Source organism: Oncorhynchus keta, chromosome 4, assembly GCF_023373465.1.
Source record: "Oncorhynchus keta strain PuntledgeMale-10-30-2019 chromosome 4, Oket_V2, whole genome shotgun sequence".
NCBI classification, from domain to species: Eukaryota; Metazoa; Chordata; class Actinopteri; order Salmoniformes; family Salmonidae; genus Oncorhynchus; species Oncorhynchus keta.
Window position 1 is genome coordinate 69,396,302 of NC_068424.1, and position 20,501 is coordinate 69,416,802.

General features: G+C 42.4%; 1 protein-coding gene across 2 annotated transcripts; it reads right to left on the minus strand.

Annotated features, from left to right (window-relative positions):
* Positions 1-36: 36 nt before the first annotated feature.
* On the minus strand, positions 37-19,763 carry ganabb (glucosidase II alpha subunit b). 2 transcript variants are annotated; one of them, XM_035768228.2, is made up of 22 exons: positions 19,609-19,763; positions 18,455-18,556; positions 16,698-16,806; positions 16,419-16,546; positions 14,101-14,280; positions 11,177-11,246; positions 10,878-10,941; positions 10,561-10,657; positions 10,141-10,321; positions 9,838-9,991; positions 9,463-9,698; positions 7,992-8,118; positions 7,820-7,899; positions 4,493-4,633; positions 4,141-4,339; positions 3,595-3,903; positions 3,385-3,461; positions 3,199-3,273; positions 2,920-3,033; positions 2,696-2,808; positions 2,503-2,603; positions 37-1,577 (listed from the first exon to the last, which is right to left on the minus strand). In XM_035768228.2, exons 1-22 carry the CDS (start codon positions 19,626-19,628, stop codon positions 1,468-1,470), a joined length of 2,787 nt encoding a protein of 928 aa, XP_035624121.1. In that variant the 5' UTR covers positions 19,629-19,763; the 3' UTR covers positions 37-1,467. The 2 variants fall into 2 exon arrangements, with proteins under 2 accessions (XP_035624121.1, XP_035624128.1); XM_035768235.2 differs by lacking the exon at positions 19,609-19,763 and adding an exon at positions 19,256-19,469.
* Positions 19,764-20,501: the final 738 nt, after the last annotated feature.

Consider the following 20,501-nt stretch of genomic DNA (forward strand, 5'->3'; position numbering starts at 1 on the left):
TTTGGTACAATAAGAACAAAACAAGGACTCATTAGATTGGGAATATAGTTATTTTATTAACATCCCCATCTACGTAAAACGCATTAATTCATAATTAAAAACAACAATGCCCTCTCACATTTGGTCAGGTTTATTTTCACTTGGTCCATCATATTATCACATACAGCTGGCCTCCTTGGTTCCCAGTTCCAACACTCATCCTGAGAATGCTGCAGTAAGTTTTTTAATTCAACCACAAAACAATGAAGAAAAACTCTTCAAAATGCTTGATTACCAACGACAGTAGGGAATACAACCGCTTAACGATGCTTTGACCAACCAGGACCGGTCGCTTGTCTCCAGAGAGCTCACTGCATCTTAGTAAACATTTCTTTCCTAAGTCGCATTTAGACTATTAAATCAACACTATAAAGATCATATGACACTCTGAAGACAGTGGACCATGACCCTGTACCCCAACTGACAATCTAATCCCAATGCATGGCCCTAACTGCTATTAGGATGAGCATCCACCAAGTCAAGTTGTTTTAGAATAATTCCCAAATATGACCCAACTTATAAAGCCAAATCCTCGCCATTCATTAGTTCAGTCGACCATACTTTGTGTCTTTTCTCCAGCACATAAAAAAAAAATGGCATAATAATGACTGAGGTAAGCGCGCACATTCTTGTCAGAAACTAAATTAGGGGCAAAATAAGAAGGAATTACTAACCTTAATTAGGAATATCAGAGATAAGACTCAATACACCTTATGGCAATTAGAGAGATGCACATGACATTTACAGATCTTGATCAGTGCAGCATTCTTGATTGGTGGGGAGTTTCTACCCCCCCTAATAAAACCTGAATAGAATGTGGCACGTAAGCTGAAAGCAAAGGGAGCGGTTTGGCTTTCCTGTCAATTTCTCTTCAGTAATTACAGGGGGAATATGTAATGGAATAAAAACATGAAAAATATAAGAATTTAAAGTCATAAGAAATGTCCAGATATGTAATTAAACAGATACTAACTAGTCTGAATGAGTGTCTTAATTTTGTTGTCAGCAAACTTCTTCAATGATCTTTTACATCTACAGCATACTTGATGGAAAACCTAAAATAATCATCCATCAAACTTGAACGTCCGAGTACTCCCAAAACATTAACGACAATGATACCCTGATTTGAATTGAAGAATTTTGCCCTAAATGCCGCTAACAAAGAACAATCTACCTAGTAACCAGTTCAGATCTACAGAGCAAATCCCTGTCCACGTGTGTACAAAATTGTTATGACAGTGTGTGTATGTGTGTGTGTGAGAGAGAGAATAGTCCTGTATCACCTGTCCAGTCTGAGTACCACAGAGCAATCGTTCCAATATCTTGCTTGGTGCGTTACAATTGCAGCCCGTGTCCACTCAGTTCCTCCATCTCTCTCATCCTTTCCTGTTCAGTCAGGTTCAGCGCCCCCATTTCTCATCTCCATGGTTACTGAAGCACCACAGTCCAGTCCACCCCTGCGTTGACGCCTGGCTTACGAAGGGTTAACACCGACATCGAGGCATCAAACTCAAACTCCAGCAGATTCTCCTTGCCATCTACAGATAAAAAGACATCAGAACATAGCAATAACAGTCATTTGAGTATGACCTGCCATTATACACACAGTGAAAGATACACAAAAAATATATAAATAACAAGTGTTGGTCCCATGTTTCATGAGCTGAAATAAAAGATCCCATACATTTTCCATACGCTCAAATTTCTGTGCATTCATTTGTTTACATCCCTGTCAGTGAGCATTTCTCCTTGCCAAGATAATCCATCCACCTGCCAGGTATGGCATATCAAGAAGCTTATTAAACAGCATGACCATTATACAGGTGCACCTTGTGCTGGGGACAAAAAGGCCACTCAAATGTGCAGTTGTCACATAACAATGCCACAGATATCTTAAGTTTTGAGGGAGCGTGCAATTGGCAATTGACAGCAGGAATGTCCACCAGAGCTGTTGCCAGATAGAGAAATGCACATTAATTTACCATTAGCCACATTCGTCGTTTTAGAGTAATTTGCAAGTATGTCATCCGGCCTCAAAACCACAGACGATGTGTAACCATGCCAGCCCAGGACCTCCACATCCGGTTTCTTCACCTGCAGGATCGTCAGACCTGCCAGCTGATCAAACTGAGGAGTATTAGTCTGGAATAAAGCCCTTTAGTGTGGAAAAACTCATTCTGGATTGGCTGGGCCTGGCTCCCCAGTCATGAGAAGTCCATAGATTAGGCCTTAATTTATTTAAATTGACTGATTTCGTTATATGAACTGTAACTCCGTAAAATCGTTGAAATTGCTGCATGTTGCGTTTATAATTTTGTTCAGTATAGTTTATTCCCAAACTGTTTCCGTCTCAAATGCCTACTTGGGTGTGAAAACCAGAAATATTCAAACACACAATGGCTTACTGGCAAATTAATTTGGCACAGTAATCCATAGTATGAATAAGACATTGGAAGAACTCACCAGGAGTCTTCAGAGTGGCCTTGCTGGGCTTACTGGCCCCCAATATGACTATCTTCTCAATCCAAGAGGGAGTGATAAACTGGGAACCAGGGGCCAGGTTTCTGCAGGGAGAGAAAGGGAAATCTGAGTTAAAGAAAAAGCCAGGAGTAATAATGACTAAACAATTTGGAGAGAGAAAAATGATCTGACAGACCTGGAGGACAGGGCCTTATTGGCAAAGGAAAGTCTTCTGTGGATGAACTGCTTCTGTTTGTCAAAGTTAAAGGTGTGGCCGTCATCTATGTAGAGCTCGCCCTGGGCAAATCTCTAATGGACGTAAAAAAAGGTCAAATCCCGAATCCCACTTCTCCTGCTTCAGAAATCCATCTAAATGGGGAACATTTAGTGTATAAGTGATAATGTCTGTGTTTGTTTTACCTTGGGGCTAAGCGCAACGAATAAGGTGTAGGGGTCATGTTCCATGCAGGATGATGACCTTCGAACCCGGGCCTTCCTGGGAATAATTGAACCACCGCGCTGGAATACCGGAATCTGGTAACGAGAGAACGAGTCAAACAGGGAGTGTCTTTCCAAGCTTACACAATTCTCTCAACAGCACATACAGGATGTAATCTTAACTGTATGCGACTGTTTAACTAAGCATGTAGCCCCCTGGTCATGACAGACGGGTTGTGAGTGTGTTGTAGAGTTTCTTACAGAGCTGATGGTGACAGGGATGTAGAGGTTCTGGGCTCCGTTGTGTTTCTGGAACGTGTGGACGTCAAACCAGACCTGAAGGACACAGAACAGAGCAGCTAGGAGAGGGTTTCAATTAGACGGCTGACATATAACCTACACAAGACATAAGTGACAATGTTATGACAGTTCCTGAGATGGACTCGCCTCTCCTTTTCCAGGCAGGTAGGCAGTAACACCCCTGCCCCCCTCTTCAGTCACAGGGTGCACCAGCAGATCTCTCCCTGAAACAGCAGGATAGATGGAATGTGACTCAGTCATGGCATCAGTCATAACGGATAAGCAAAGACAGGAATATCTATTGACACAGAGTTATACTAGGGAATAACAGATAAATATAAACATGATCTCACTCACCAAGCAGGAACTGGTCATCCATGGAGAACGTGGCCGTATCCTGAGGATACTCCACCCACAGAGGTCTCATGACGGGCTGGCCAGAGTGGTGGGCGTGGTAGAACAGCTGGTACCAGTAGGGCAGGAGGGCGTAACGCTGGCGGACAGCCTCCCTGATCAGAGCAGTGTTCTCTGGGCCAAACAGCCAGGGCTCCCTGCGGGGGGTGTCCAGATGGGCATGGGCCCGGAAGAAGGGCTGGTAAGCCCCTGTCTGGTACCAACGCACCAGGAGCTCAGTACTGGGAGACTTGAAGAAACCACCCACATCAGCTAGGAGAGGGAGAAACAAGGACAGGAGTGGTACAGAGATTTAACAGCGGGAGAATAACCAATAACAATGTGGTGGGGTTTAAAGAAACAGGCAACGAACCATAATAAATGTAATGTAAACAAGTCGATAATGGCAACATAAAATTGTGCGAAATATTTCCAATGTATTAATTGCTTAGTTGTGACTTTTAGTGGAGAGGAAAATAGAGGTTTTCACTAAGCCGGAGTCAGACTCACCTCCACAGAAAGAAACACCAACCAGGCCCAGACTGAGACACATGGGGATGGAGATCTTCAGATGTTCCCACTCAGCAGTGTTATCACCTGTCCAAACAGCACCGTAGCGCTGGGAGCCAGCGAAGAAGGCTCTGGTCAGGACAAATGGCCTCTCCACTCCCCCTGAACGCTCAATCAGACCCTCTGCTGTGGCCATTTGCTGAGGGAGAGAAGAGAGGGTGGTTACTACAAGTTCAAGCAGCAAAAATCAAACATTCAACAGTCCAACAGTCATTTCTTCAAGAAAAAGTCTACCATTGCAATTGTAAGTCCCAGTTCTACTGGTGAAGATGGGCACATACAACACACTCACCACATAGAGTCCGTAGAGGTTGTGGAGGTCACGGTTCTCCCAGTTCCCGTGCAGGGCGTCTTTATGCATGGTGACCTCTGGTCCGTTAAACACTGACGGCTCGTTCATGTCGTTCCATGTATACATGTTCTCCATGGATCCCTGAGATCAGAGATGGGGGAAGAGATATTTCAGCAAAAGTACGACACAGGGAATGAGACGACATGGCAAAAATCATACCCGGGCAGAAGGGACTAGGGCTGTTACAGTGACCACCCCACACTTCATGTAGGGCTGTTACGGTGACCACCCCACACTTCATGTAGGGCTGTTGCGGTGACCGTATTACCGCCACACCGGCGGTCACGAGTCATGAAGGGAGTCAAATGCCACGTGACCGCGTGAAAAAACAGTGATGGCCACTAATAAAAAGAGGTGCCCAACAGCTTTCTATAGGCTCGGCATACTATATTTGTTTCTCAACTTTCCTCATATTAAGCACATTGCTTCTCTTTACAACAGGAGTATAGCCTACCTGGCTGGCATGAAAAGGAAACTATTTAAGTGCAGAGATGTAGTATTTCCCCTGTGCCCGTGGTGCATGATAATGGTCTATTCTAAATCAAAACGAATTTCACACATTATTTAGTATATGTAAAGACAGAACTAAATTAACAAGTCTGATGGGTGACAATATTAGCTTATCACTTGTGAATGATGGCCAGTGAATGATGGCCTTGTGACTTTTCAAATCATCGTCCAACAGTCATTTCTTCAACTCATGTAGCCCAGCCCATAGACCTATGTTTTGATAAGGCTTGTATCACAACTAAAGTGGCCAAATAACTTACAATTAAGCACATTATTCCGCTTTACAAAGGGTGTAGAGCCAAACTGGCACACATACTGTACGCATGGCCTGAGTTTCAAGTTTGGGGAAGATAATTTTCACCATAAAAATGCACCTTCATAAAAGCATTACATGCATAATTGCGTTTGCAGTTACTTTTGTTAATGGTGTTTTCCACTAATGGAACATTCACGCTTATAGCCTACTATCATGTGTGCATTGCTGTGCTTATAATGTAAAGAAACAGCATTTTAAAAATGTTAAGCTAAACGTTCTGATCTGTTGTGTCAGCCTCATTGCATAATTAATTTTTTGATGATGCTAGTCGTTGTATTAATTTTGGATCTACAGCATCCCACCACTGTCCCAGACGGTTTGAAATATTTATTTCTCGCACAGAATAGGTCAACTTTTGTACTGTGGGGGATAGTATATTGACATAGGCTAGTTATTTTTCTGTTCATTAGGCCTACTCATCTTGTTGGCTGATACAAAGTAAATGTGGACAGTTCTTCCAGTATCTTCGGCAGCGTAGCCTAGTGGTTAGAGCGTTGGACTAGTAACCGGAAGGTTGCGAGTTCAAACCCCCGAGCTGACAAGGTACAAATGTCGTTCTGCCCCTGAACAGGCAGTTAACCCACTGTTCCCAGGCCGTCATTGAAAATAAGAATATGTTCTTAACTGACTTGCCTGGTTAAATAAAGGTAAAATAAAATCTTCAATAAGCACCACAGAATTAGATGAGGACGCGTGCAATTGCGTCACAGATGTGTCTGTCTTCACTTGCAGCCTATGAGAAAGACCTGATCACCTGATGGAGAGCTGTGTGAGTGAGATGAGGTGCTTCGGAGCAGGCAGCACTCAGGGAGAAGGGCTGCAAAAGGCATGGATTATTTTAGGGTGCAATATGGCCACAAAGGTGCTGCCGGGAAATTCTATCACATGCTTCTCAAATTGTGAATGAGAGACTGACGAAGTGTGTAGAGGCTGTGTAAAAACCAAAGCAGATCTCATGCCTTTCAAGCTACTTTTTTTCAAATCAGAGTCGCATCATATAGCTTTACAATGCATTTAAAATCAAAACATATGGCCCAACGTTTGGAGAACCACTAAAGTTATATTGATAACTTTAAATTTAGAATATAGGAGTACTTATTTCTTTGTTAACCGCATTCCCTCAAATAAACGTTATATTTTATTCAGCTTTGTTCAATTGTATTCTTCATACTATAAAATAATGCCACAGAATTCTAAGCAAATCTTGCCTGCTAAATGTGTAGCCCACAGCCATATAGCAACTCCGAGTATGCTACTCTGTTCTTCTGAAATAGACAATATTTCCTTCATATCATGTTTCTTTAGACCTGTCTAAAATAAATAATGGATTTATTGTGATGGTGTAGGCTATATTACATGGATTTATTGTTATGGTGTAGGCTATATTACATGGACTTATTGTGATGGTGTAGGCTTTATTACATGGATTTATTGTTATGGTATAGGCTATATTACATGGATTTATTGTGATGGTGTAGGCTATATTACATGGATTTATTGTGATGGTGTAGGCTATATTACATGGATTTATTGTGATGGTGTAGGCTATATTACATGGATTTATTGTGATGGTGTAGGCTATATTACATGGATTTGTTGTTATGGTGTAGGCTATATTACATGGATTTATTGTTATGGTGTAGGCTATATTACATGGATTTATTGTTATGGTGTAGGCTATATTACATGGATTTATTGTGATGGTGTAGGCTATATTACATGGATTTATTGTTATGGTGTAGGCTATATTACATGGATTTATTGTAATGGTGTAGGCTATATTACATGGATTTATTGTTATGGTGTAGGCTATATTACATGGATTTATTGTTATGGTGTAGGCTATATTACATGGATTTATTGTTATGGTGTAGGCTATATTACATGGATTTATTGTAATGGTGTAGGCTATATTACATGGATTTATTGTTATGGTGTAGGCTATATTACATGGATTTATTGTAATGGTGTAGGCTATATTACATGGATTTATTGTTATGGTGTAGGCTATATTACATGAATTTATTGTAATGGTGTAGGCTGTATTACATGGATTTATTGTTATGGTGTAGGCTATATTACATGGATTTATTGTTATGGTGTAGGCTATAATACATGGATTTATTGTTATGGTGTAGGCTATATTACATGGATTTATTGTTATGGTGTAGGCTATAATACATGGATTTATTGTTATGGTGTAGGCTATATTACATGGATTTATTGTTATGGTGTAGGCTATATTACATGGATTTATTAGACTTTTAAAATGTAGATGTTCCAGAGGTCTGCATCAGTGACTTGTAGGCTTTGTGTGGAAGCCAGGAGATGCTAAATGTGTTTGTTAATTAACAGTCAATTACCGTGAGACTGACCGTTATTTGCTTGACTATCAACGGCTAACGAAATTTCGTAACCGCCACAGCCTAAAAGGAACTTACCTCATACTGATCGTAGGCAAACATACTGGCCCACCAAGCTCTCATCTCAGGATTGGTAAAGTCTGGGTAACCAGAATTACCTAGATTAGAAAAGGGAAAGCTTAGAGAGAGATGTTGAGTAACTGCAATGTGTTCTTTGATTGTGGGTCAGACTCATTTCCCAGTTTCTTACCAGGCCAGCACCAGCCCTCGTAGTCTCCACCATCTTTGTTTTTGACGTAGAAGCCTTTGGAGCGGATCTCATTGTGGATCTTGTAGCTGCTGTCCACCTTGATGTGAGGGTCCACAATGGTCACCATCTAATGGTAGATGGGGATAATGAAGGAGAAGGAAAACAGCAAAATTGAGATTAGATGACTTGTCAACCGGTCTCAGAAACTTTGGCTTTTTTCATTCTTCAACCATTTGAACCAGTGGTCACCAACCTTTTCTGAGTCAAGATCACCCAGTCAAAATGCATGCCGAGATCTACCCTAGATTTTTTTTATTAACATGACTTTTAAAAAAATGTAAGCCTATGCAACATTAACCAATTAAAAACAGTCCTGTAGCAATGAGGTTTGTGCAGTAAGCGATAGGCCCAATATATTATCACGGCATACTGGCTTTGCCCTACTAATACATTGTTGTTCGAGACATGTTTTAAAATTATATTTCAACATTTGAGGTGGACAAAATGATCCCACCGGTAATAAATCCATTGTTGTATTACTTGTGAGGCACAGCTGAGTGAGCATACATTTAAAGAATTTGCCTTTTATTTTACTGGGCTGATGGCACCTGCATCTGATGGTCAGTCTCGGCGGAGGGAGAGAGCAGCAGAGTGAGGGTCCGTCTCTCAACATCCCTCCGCTCTCTCTTTCCTCCACTGACCAAAAAGGGACATTTGATGGTGAAACTCGAGTCGCACCGCATTATTTCTGCCTCATGCATAAATTCATGTTGTTACTCCAATGAACAGAGATAGTGAAATATTCCGATATTAAAAAAAGACCCAAGCCGCTAATATTAACAACAAGGCAAGCATATAAATACACTTTCCTACTCATTCATTACTGCTGCACTGCTTGTTGTAGTGCTGAGGAGAAACAGGAAGAACAAGCATTTTATGGTTTATAATTAAGTGTTGAATACTACAAAGTGTTGACAGTGCTGAGTAAGAACTGAAACATTAACTCACCCAAAAACAGCAGCTCTTTGCTGTATTCGTTGACAGTCTCTTTCTAGTCAAGGTTTAAAAAGTTTTGAAATCTCACAGTATCAACTTAACCGTAGCTTTATTTTATGTCTGCTACTTTACTGCAGACTCAGTCATCTGATCAATCTGATTGGCCAGGAAAGGCATAGTGCACTTGATTTCCTCTCCAGGCCCACCGGGAAGGCAAAGCTTGTACCTACAGACACATGAAATGGCAACAGTTTGCCTATCCGGCACGCAGGGCAGCTGAATTGGCTGGACCTATCATCAACAGAAATGTTTGGCGATCCACTAGAAATGCCTTGGAGATGGACAAGTCGATCACTATCAACCGGTTTTTTTATGACCACCGATTTAAACAGTTGAGTCCCAATAGGACAGAACGCAAAAATGTCTACTACAAGGGAGCCCTGGCCAGACAGCTGTAACACATGCATGTGCTCACCTTGCGTCTCTTGTCCATCAGGCCCTGCAGCATGTCTTTGGGCTGGGGGAACTTGTGAGGGTCCCAGGTGAAGTAGCGCTTGCCGTCCGTGTGCTCTATGTCCAGCCAGATAAAGTCGTAGGGGATGTCGTGCTCATCGAAGCCCTTGTCCACAGCCGCCACATCCTCCTGGTCATTGTAGTTCCAGCGGCACTGGTGGTAGGCCAGTGCAGACAGGGGAGGGAAGGCCTGGGTACCTGGAGCAGTGTGTGAGGGTGATATGAGGGAAGTAGCACGATCTGCGACACTAACCTCCACAGGGACTTAGAAAATAGACTGGCGAACTGGCAAAGTGCACAGGGAATATGAACTGGGTTTCTGTAGTGAGAGTCTGACCTGTGAGTGATGCGTACTGGGAGAAGACATCAGTGGGAGTGGGTCCCAGCATGATGAAGACGTCAATGATGCCGCTCTCTGAGATCCAACGCACGTCTGTCTGTGGCGTCTCACTGGAGCCCTGAACGTAGTCTAGCATCTGGCCAAACACAGTCTAAACAACCAGAGAGAACCAGAGTAGGGGTAAGAAGGTGTGTTTGGTTTCTCTCTGACTGTACCCTTCAATGTCTATACACAGGGTGGTTGAGAGGTCTCACTGGGAACCATGGAGAAAAGGATTTACTGACTGTGTGTGTGTGTTACCTTTCCAGCGGTGTTGGAGCTGATGTCCACCCAGGTCTCAGCAGCGTTGAGCCAGAAGATGCCCATGGTGCGTTGTGCACTGTGGGACAGCATGACAGGGATGGCACCGTACAGGGCCATGGGGTTGAACAGCTCATACTGGAACACGTCTAGGTTAAACAACCGGTATGGATCCCCTCCACTGGAAAACACATGCGCATATATTATTGTATAAGTCATATTGTCTAATTTCATCTTAATTAAAAATCTTCAACCTACAACGTTGAAAATAAAAGAAAATGCATAAAAAAATGCATAAACAAATGATGGATGTCCTGCACAGTCAGAAAATACATACGGTGGAAAGCCATGTGAAAACATGTCTTAATTAACTACAGTCTCAATTAACCAATATAAGGCGCCAATGTCAGTATCACTCACTCAGTGGTTTTGAGTTTAAGACTGTCTGCGTGTTCCGGGATGCCATAGACATGCTCTACCCCTGGCAGAGAGAAGTCCAGACTAATGGAGGAAGGGCCTGTGGGAGAAAACAGCCAACCAACCAGGACACACTACATTCAAAACCCATTCAGCACTGGTCACTGTGCCTAAAGCAAGTCATAAAACTCATCCAATCAGAAAATAATATCTCCAGGAGATGAGGACCCAGGATCAGAATACCACATATGTGATTGCAAGCCTCCTCTTTCACCTCTCCATTTATCTGAAACAACAGGTCCACAGAGATGTATCCATACCATTGGGTTTGTTGTCTGTGTGCGACTTGAACGTCTCCTCCCACATTCCATCCTCCTTCGCAGTCTAGGAAGGAACAAAAGAACCAACGTGGAGACCGATGGAAAGAGCAGGAGAAAGAAAACGGGAAAAGCAACGAAAAGGGGGTTGATGTGCGTTTCAGTCCGTTGGCAAGGGCAGTAAGCAGTGCTACAAAACATTTAACTGCATCTATCGTTTAGTTTACTGATCCTAATCAAAAGACTGGGGGCAACCTTCGTTCTAGTGTTACTTCTCTCTTCACCCACACACACACACACACCTCTCCTTCGGCCGGTTCGTTGGCAGCATCAGTTTCTTCTTTCTTCTCAGCTCCTTCTGGGTCTACCTGACTGTGGGAGAGAGAAACATCCCCAAAAGACACACAACTTCCTGACAACAGTGATTAAACATCTAAAGTAGGTACAAGAAGCACACAGGGAAGAGGGAACACACACCGGAGCACCAAGTCTGGGTCCAAAAGGCTCCTTAACAGCTTCTTCTCCCCCAAGCCATAAGTCTGCTGAAAAATCAATCAAAATGGCCACCCAGAGTATTTACATTGACACCCCCCCCCCTTTCTTTTGACACTGCTGCTTCTTACTGTTTATTATCTGTGCATAGTCACTTTACCTCTCCTACATGTACAAATTACCACAACCTGTACCACAACCTGTACCACAACCTGTACCCCCACACATTTACTCATTAACTTGTGTTAAATAGTTTAACTATTTCTTGAACAGAAGTCTTGGTTAAGGTCTTATAAGTAAGCATTTCACACCACGGTCCACACCAGTTGTATTTGGTTCATGTGACAAATACAATTTGATTTGAAATAAGGAAAATCATGATGACCCCCCACACACACACAGCCTTCTCACTAGTATCAAAATACAGCTAGTGTCAAACTACTTAACCCTCTTAAGATTTCACTAATGACAAAGGGGAGCAACTCCCTACCTTGGTTATTTTTTTAGCTGAACACCCCAAGGGACTAACCCCCAAGTGACAACCAGTACCCTGCCTTACACATAGACCTCCGAGAACACACACTACCCCAGTGGAAGCACACACTGACTGGAACAAACAAGCCTTGAGGATATTGTTGTCTACTCAGTGCTATGGGATTAGACTAGGCAGCCACTACATACAGTGCCTTTGGAAAGTATTCAGACCCCTTGATTTTCCCACATTTTGTTACAGCCTTATTCTAAAATTGATTGAATTGTTTCTTCCCCCCTCATCAATCTACTTACAATACCCCACAATGACAAAGCAAAAACAGGTTTTTAGAAATTCTTACTAATTTATTCAAAATCCAAAACCCATTTACGTAAGTATTCAGACCGAGTCTTCTTGGGTATGACACTACAAGCTTGGCACATCTGTATTTGGGGAGTTTCTCCCATTCTTCTTTGCAGACCTTCTCAGCTCTGTCAGATTGGACGGGGAGCGTTGCTGCACAGCTATTTCCAGGTCTCTCCAGAGATGTTCGATCGGGTTTAAGTCATGGCTCTAGCTGGGCCACTCAAGGACATTCAGAGACTTGTCCCGAAGCCACTCGTGTGTTGTCTTGGCTGTGTGCTTAGGGTCATTGTCCTGTTGGAAGGTGAACCTTTGCCCCAATCTGAGGTCCTGAGCGCTCTGGAGTAGGTTTTTATCAAGGATCTCTCTGTACTTTGCTCTGTTCATCCTTGCCTCGACCCTGACTAGTCTCCCTGCCACTAAAAAACATCCCCACAGAATGATACTGCCACCACCATGCTTCACTGTAGGGGTAGTGCCAGGTTTCCTCCAGACGTGACACTTGGCATTCAGGCCAAAGAGTTCAACCTTGGTTTCAGACCAGAGGATCTTGCTTCTCATGGTCAGAGTTTTTAGGTGCCTTTTGGCAAACTCCAAGCGGGCTGTCATGTGCCTTTTTACTGAGGTGTAGCTTCTGTCTGGCCACTCCACCATAAAGGCCTGATTGGTGGAGTGCTGCAGAGATGGTTGTCCTGGAAGTATCTCCCATCTCCACAGAGGAACTCTGGAGCTCTGTCAGAGTGACCATCGGGTTGTTGGTCACCTCCCTGACCAAGGCCCTTCTCCCCCGATTGCTCAGTTCGGCCAGATGGCCAGCTTTAGGAAGTGTCTTGGTGGTTCCAAACATCTTCCATTTAAGAATGATGGACACCACTGTGTTCTTGGGGACCTTCAAAATGGCAAAAATGTTTTGGTACCCTTCCCCAGATGTGTGCCTTGACACAATCCTGTTTCGGAGCTCTATGGACAATTCATTCAACCTCATGGCTTGGTTTTTGCTCTGACATGCACTGTCAACTGTGGGACCTTAATTAGACAAGTGTGTGTCTTTCCAAATAATCTCCAATAAATTGAATTTACCACAGGTGGACTCAAATCAAGCTGTAGAAACATCTCAAGGATGATGAATGGGAACAGGAGGCACCGGAGCTCAATTTTGAGTCTCATAGCAAAGGGTCTAAATACTTACCTAAATGGGATATTTCAGTTTTTTTTCTACATTTGCAAACATTTCTAAAAACCTATTCACGCTTTGGCATTATGGGGTATTGTCTGTAGATTAAAATCCGCAATCTATTTAATCAATTTTTGAATAAGGCTGTAGCGTAACAAAACGTGGATGAAGTCAAGGGGTCTGAATTCTTTCCAAAGGTACTGTATAACATGACTGTGTTGGGTCAACAGTGTGGTGAAATGACTATCATGAAGACAAAAGAGAAGAATGGGAGGAAAAAGGCTTATGAACATCTCCTCTGAAGACAGGTAGAGAGCTTAGAACTGGTTTTCATGCCTAGACAAGAAATGATTTAAGAAAAAGCTACCAAGCCAAGTCACCACATTCTTGAGCCATTTGGGCATGTCATTTTTGGATGTCTATCTAAACTTTTACACTCGACTCCATACTCCTACTCAGCACAGACAAATACAAACCTACAAAGCTGAAGGAATTTACCTAGAGAATACCCACTTGATATTTTACCACGCGCTATAAACTTTGTTTTTTATCTTATAGGAGATGCTGAGACATTGAACAGAACAGAATGGAGGGAAATTATTAAATGGATTAACAGAGCACCAAGCAGTGAAAAAGCAAGAAAAACAAAGAAACATGTATACTGTGAGAACATGAATACAAACTTGCATTGTGGCGGGATATGTGGGTGCATTGCTGTCACTTACGTATCCTTGCGGATCCGGAGGTACTCGAAGGCCAGCAGACCACGGGAGTTAAGTGACAGAAGAACCTCCCGCCCCTCCATGATGTCCAATCGGAATGGTTTAGCACTGACGATCAGCCACTGAGAGTCTGCCCCCAAAGACAGAACCACCCCATTCTCATCCTGCGACAGGAGAGACAGACTGAGGAAGGAGAGACGAGTGTGAGAGAAAATGGGTGGAATCAATACACAAATCATTGAGAGATGACATTATTCTGTGCCATCTTGTCTCCTCTGTCTATTCATACAGATGCATTCTCTCTTGGTGCTGGTGGCTATAACATTATCAACAAATCTACACCACTTCCTGAAAGCCAGGTCATTCATCTTCTGCATGTCCTCAGGTAGTGTTTCACTGCGTCCTCCACTAGCCTACACTAACTATATTTCATTTGAACTCCCTTGCTGGTCTCTGTCCTAACCAATTCATTCATTCTCCCCATTTCATTTCATTCTCCCCATTTCATTTCATTCTCCCCAAGGGTTTTTACATGACATGTTCTACTCTGCTTTAGCCACCATTTCCTGTATTCCTGACACCGAGTTCGCTCTAGAACATTTCTCCTCCATATCCATTCTTCTGGCAGTTACACACGCCCCTTTTAAAAGTCAGAGTCAAAGATAACCAAAGGTTAGATCTATCTGAGCTCATTCAGATGAGAAATCAGGCCTGGGCCAAAGCAAGGAAAACTGACTTTGTAGTGGACTGGCAATCTTTCAGACAATTGAAAAACCCATGTACTATCTTGACTAAGAATCTAAATCAAGCTACTTTTTAAGCTCCATCTCTGACTCTGCTGGGGATTCTTCGAATTTTGGAAAACAGGAAATGCACTAAAGCGTACAAATTCCTCCTCTTCCCTGCCTATGCTCATTCTGTCTGACTCTGGCATAATAACTGCAAAGAATGGAAGTGCTTTTAATCATCATAATCATTTTGTGCTTTTAATCATCATTTTATCTCAGCAGGCTTTAAGCGGTGGTTTAATTGACCCTGGCCAGTCAATCGACTGCTCTTCCCTCTGCCAGGCTCTAGCGGACTCAAAGGTTAATCCGTCAACTTCTAGTCAATCTGTTTTCATTTCAACAATTTACTATCTATGATGTGCTAGATGCCTTGCTATGGATAAAAGGAAACATTGTGTAGCTCTTTATTGACCTGTCAAAGGCTTTCAATACTGTTGATCACTCACTACTAATTCAGAGGCTTTCCTCAAATTGGCCTACACCAGGCTGCATGTAACTGGTCTAAAAGTAACTTGACATATAGAACTCAATGTGTATCTACTGATGATGTTAAAACAGGTTTCCTGGATATTATGAAAGGTGTCCCGCAAGGGTTGATTCTAGGTACCTTTACGGTTTACATTAAGAATATCGACTGGTCCGTAAAAAACAAATCTGCACTTGTATGCCGATGACACTTGTGTATGCTATTGCCCCCATGGTTGACCAGGCTGCCTTCATTGCATTACGATCATATTGATTGTGTCCCTGCTTACACAAATATCTGTGGATTTGGATAGATAAAGCTGTATTTTAAAAAGCATATTGATGTGTTAGTTCAGAAGCTGAGAATAAAAATGGGCTTCTTCTATAGAAATAGGTCCTGCCTCTCGCTAAATGGTAGAAAGCAGATTATTCAGTCGATGTTCCTATCGGTCCTAGACTATGGCCACACCTATATGAACGCAGCCGCCACTTCATTAAAGCCATTTGATGCAGTTTATCATAGCGCACTGCGCTTGACTATGGGCGACAATTTAAGTGCTCATCACTGCACTCTACCAGAAAGTTGGTTGGCCCTCTGATGTCACATAGGTTGATACATTGCTTTTTTCATTTATAAAAGCCCTTTTACAAAAAGTCCCACTGTACCTAACATCTTTACAAAATTTTAGACAAACAGGTTAACTCTGGAAACTCCTTTGGTCTCTACTGAGAAGGTGATTTACCTTTTTTGCACCTTATTTTATTTGTGGAGCAATCTTCAAAATGTTTTTAAATGGGATGTTTAGGTGCCTCTAGGGCAATTCAGACTGCTGATTGAGGACCGTGTCATTGATGAATGTGTGGTTGTTTTTTGACCATGTTGTTCTTTCCACTTGCATATATAGTGATGTGTACATTTTCTGTAATTCAGGGCTCATCTGTAAAAGAGACCTTGGTCTCAGTACGACTCCCTGATAAAATTAAGGTTAAATAATTCAAAATAAAATCCACATGACTCAGTGTCACCCATCACCCACCCACTACTGCAGATGGCTCTCTGAGACTTACGGCTCTGTAGGAGGGTCGTTGATGAGCACATCGGGGACCTCAAAGCGAGGCTTCAGCGGCTTCAACTCATTTATCTTCACCCTGGTCATGTTGCCCTGGAGACGATAGAGCTCGAGCAGCAGACGCACCTGCGGGGGAAGACAGAGGGGTAAAAAAATATATAAAAAAATAAACAAGAGACCAGATCCCATAGGGGTTTCAAGCACACCGGTTAATACATGCATGGATATATAATAACATCATATTACATCTGTCGATTGAAGTGAGAGTGTAACAGACCTTGTTGTTGTCATTGATGAGCTGCAGTGTGAGTTTAGTGTTGGTGAGCTCCAGGGTCTCCAGCAGGGCTCTGTACGGGGACTGGCCAGGCTTCAACGCTCGCTGACGCCTGAGTGCACAAACACAAACCCTGATAAACATGTTCTATTTGCATATAGAAGTACATATTGTGAACATTCTGGATCATAAGTGAGGATAGACTTTTTGAAGGCTCACGCATTACCGTCAATCACTTACTGAAGTAAAATATTTTTAAAAACGCAACATGCAACAATTTAAGATTTTACTGAGTTACAGTTCATATGGAAATCAGTCAATTGAAATACATTAGACCCTAATCTGTGGATGTCACATGACTGGGAATTCACATATGCATCTGTTGGTCACAGATACCATAAAAAAGGAAGGGGCCGAGATAAAAAACATTTTTTAACTCAGTATCTGATGTGACCACAATTTGCTCATGCAGCGTGACATCTCCTTTGCATAGAGTAGATCAGGCTGTTGATTGTGGCATGTGGAATGTTGTCCCACTCCTCTTCAATGGCTGTGCGAAGTTGCTGGATATTGGTGGGAACTGGAACACATGTACATGTCGTACACATCGATCCAGAGCATACCAAACACGCGTAAATGGGTTACATGTCTGGTGAGTGAGTATGCAGGCCATGGAAGAACTGGGACATTTTCAGCTTCCAGGAATTGTGTACAGATCCTTGCGACATGGGGCAGTGTATTTGCATGCTGAAACATGTGGTGACGGCAGCCGATTAATAGCATGATAATGGGCCTCTGGATCTCATCACGGTATCTCTGTGCAGTCAAATCGCCATCGATACAATGCAACCATGTTCATTGTCCGTAGCTTATTTCTGGCCATAACATAACCCCACAACCACGGTGCACTCTTCACAACGTTGACATTAGCAAATCGCTCACTCACACAAAGTCATACACTTTGTCGGCCATCAGCCCAGTACAGTTGAAACTGGGATTAATCTGTGTAGAGCACACTATTCCAGCGTGCCAGTTGCTATCAAAGGTGAGCATTTTCCCATGAAGTCGGTTATGACGGAGCACTGCAGTCAGGTCAAGACCCTGCTTAGGACGAATATGAGCTTCCCTGAGACGGTTTCTGACAATTTGTGTGGAAACTCTTCGGTTGTGCAAACCCACAGTTTGATCAGCTTTCCAGGTGGCTGGTCTCAGAAGACCGTACGTGAAGAAGACTGATGTAGAGGTCCTGGGCAGGCGTGGCTACACGTGGTCCGCAGTTGTGAGGCCGGTTGGAAGTAGTGGAAAATTGTCTAAAATGACAGAGCTTATGGTAGAGAAATTAATATTAAATTATCTGTCAACAGTTCTTGTGGCCATTCCTACAGTCAGCATGCCAAGTGTACACACCCTCAACTTGAGACATTTGAGGCATTGTATTGTTTGACAAAAGTGAACATTTTAGTGGCCCTTTATTGTCCCCAGTACAAGGTGCACCTGTGTAACAACCATGCTGTTTAATCAGCTTCTTGATATGCCACACCTGTCAGGTGGATTGGTTATCTTGGCAAAGGAGAAATGCTCACAAATTTGTATTAGAGAAATACGTTTGTGCATATGGAACCTGTTATTTCAGCTCATGAAACCAACACTTTAGGTGTTTATATTTTTGTTCAGTATAAATACGTGGTCTACTTTCATTAATTGTGTTTCATCTTCATCAAGGTGCTAAGTGGTGTAGCTGTGTATCATCCAGGACTTACTTGCAGAAGGCACTCTGGTCACAGGTTTTGAAGTTCCCACGGTCCACCGCCCAGGTCCCACTGAGGAAGACAGCCAGCCACAACACTAACAGTGGCCCCATCCTGAGAGGGCAGAAGAGAGAAACAGAAAATGGAAAGCAAAGGTTAAGAGGAGAATGAAATACTACATACATTAAGCCATTGTTTACCAACCCTGGTCCTCGTGTACCCCCAACAGTACACATTTTTTGTTGTAGCCCTGAAAAACACACCTCATTCAGTTCATCAAAGGCTTGATGATTAGTTGACAAGTTGAATCAGGTGTGCTTGTCCATGGTTAAAATACAAATGTGTACTGTTGGGGCTACTCGAGGACCAGGGTTAAGAAACACTGCATTAAACTTGGCAAAGTTAGTGATAGATAATGATGCTGACAAGTCAAATGCCTAGACCGGTGTTAACCAATGTCGGTTCTCGAGTATACCCAACAGTATATATGTATGTTGTGGCTCCAGACAATCATAACGGATTATATTTGTCAACTAATCATCAAGCCCTTGAATCATGAGTTTTTGTCCGGGGCTAAAAAAGTGTGCTGTTGGTACGCAAGGACCGGAGTTGGGAAATACTGGCCTAGACGGTGAAATGCATGTGGGAATTTACACTACAATGGACTTTAACCTAGTTATTATGAATCATCAAAGGTTGATACAATTGCCACTTGCTGATAGGCTGTTGCTGTTTCCAAATCCTGTTGATTAAGCTCATCTAAACGTGTATAATGACTCATTAACGCTATAACTTAACTAGCCAAAACCATACCTTAACTAGCGAAATCCGTCGTAATACAACTAGGACAGAGAGACAAGACAGACACGCACGTTATGACACTTCACCGATCAGAGTTAGTTAAACGTATGTAGAAGATTATATAATTAGAGATCTTGAAACGTTAACTTAGCTGCATAGAGGGCTCTCAAGCCGCTAACTAATTCAATTCAAGGGGGCTCGAGCTTCTTCCTGTGACTGCTACTAGCTAGAGACAGTAAAAAGATAAGAGTGGACCGGTCGATGTATGGCGAGCGAAAGTCCCTGGATCACCGTACATGCGAAATATTTCTCGAAATCAATAGCAAGCTAAATGCATATTTAACCGCCGAATTGGTTTGTCTTACCTTACTATGAAGGCGGCCATCTTGGTTTAGTTCCAACCTTGGCCCAGCCCCGTTTCACATTGAACTAACAAAGACCGCGGAGAAAAACAAGATACCCGAAAAAGCTGAGTGAGAGTTTTTGGAGTCTTTAAATATGTAGGACCTCATTCGATATTGGTGGATCCTGTTCAATATTTATAATTATCAATTATCATAGGCAATTAGATTCGAAACTATTTAGTTTTCGGGAATGTGTCCACACGGTTTATCTCGCTCCTTGTATTTATTTATCCTCTCAGACACGGACACATCAGCATGAATTTGTAGTCAGTTCTGGAGCAATCCACTGATTTATTTGTACTACTCTGGTTGCAATGTACTTGCTGAATTTCCCTTCAGGGACAAACACACTTACAGGCTCTACCAATATAAAAACACTTTGTGAAACATCTACACAGAGCACGTATGGTGGTTCAAACACATGGTCCTGTTTGTAATCGCATACAGCATATTTGAGTGATACCTCATGATGTACCTGTGGGATGTGTTTGCTGGTGTGAAATGAAATGACAATATAATCAATGTACCTTTCCCAAAAAATATAAACATATTTCTTTGTCAGTTCAGAAAAATCAAGGACACAGACCTGCAGAAGGTAGAAACTTAGCCAAGTTCAAATGTCAAATATTTGAATTAAAAATGTGCTCAGATCTCCTTTTCTGGTTATTTATTGTATGCTACATGTTTTTATCCCTCTACAGTAACAGCTAGATACAAAATCCTACTCAGTCTAGAAAATGCTAAAAAAAAACAGGAGATAAACAGTAGATGTAACATTCTCAGCATTTGGTGAACTAAGGTGCCTTCAGAAAGTATTCACACCCCTTCACCTTTTCCACATTTTGTTGTGTTAG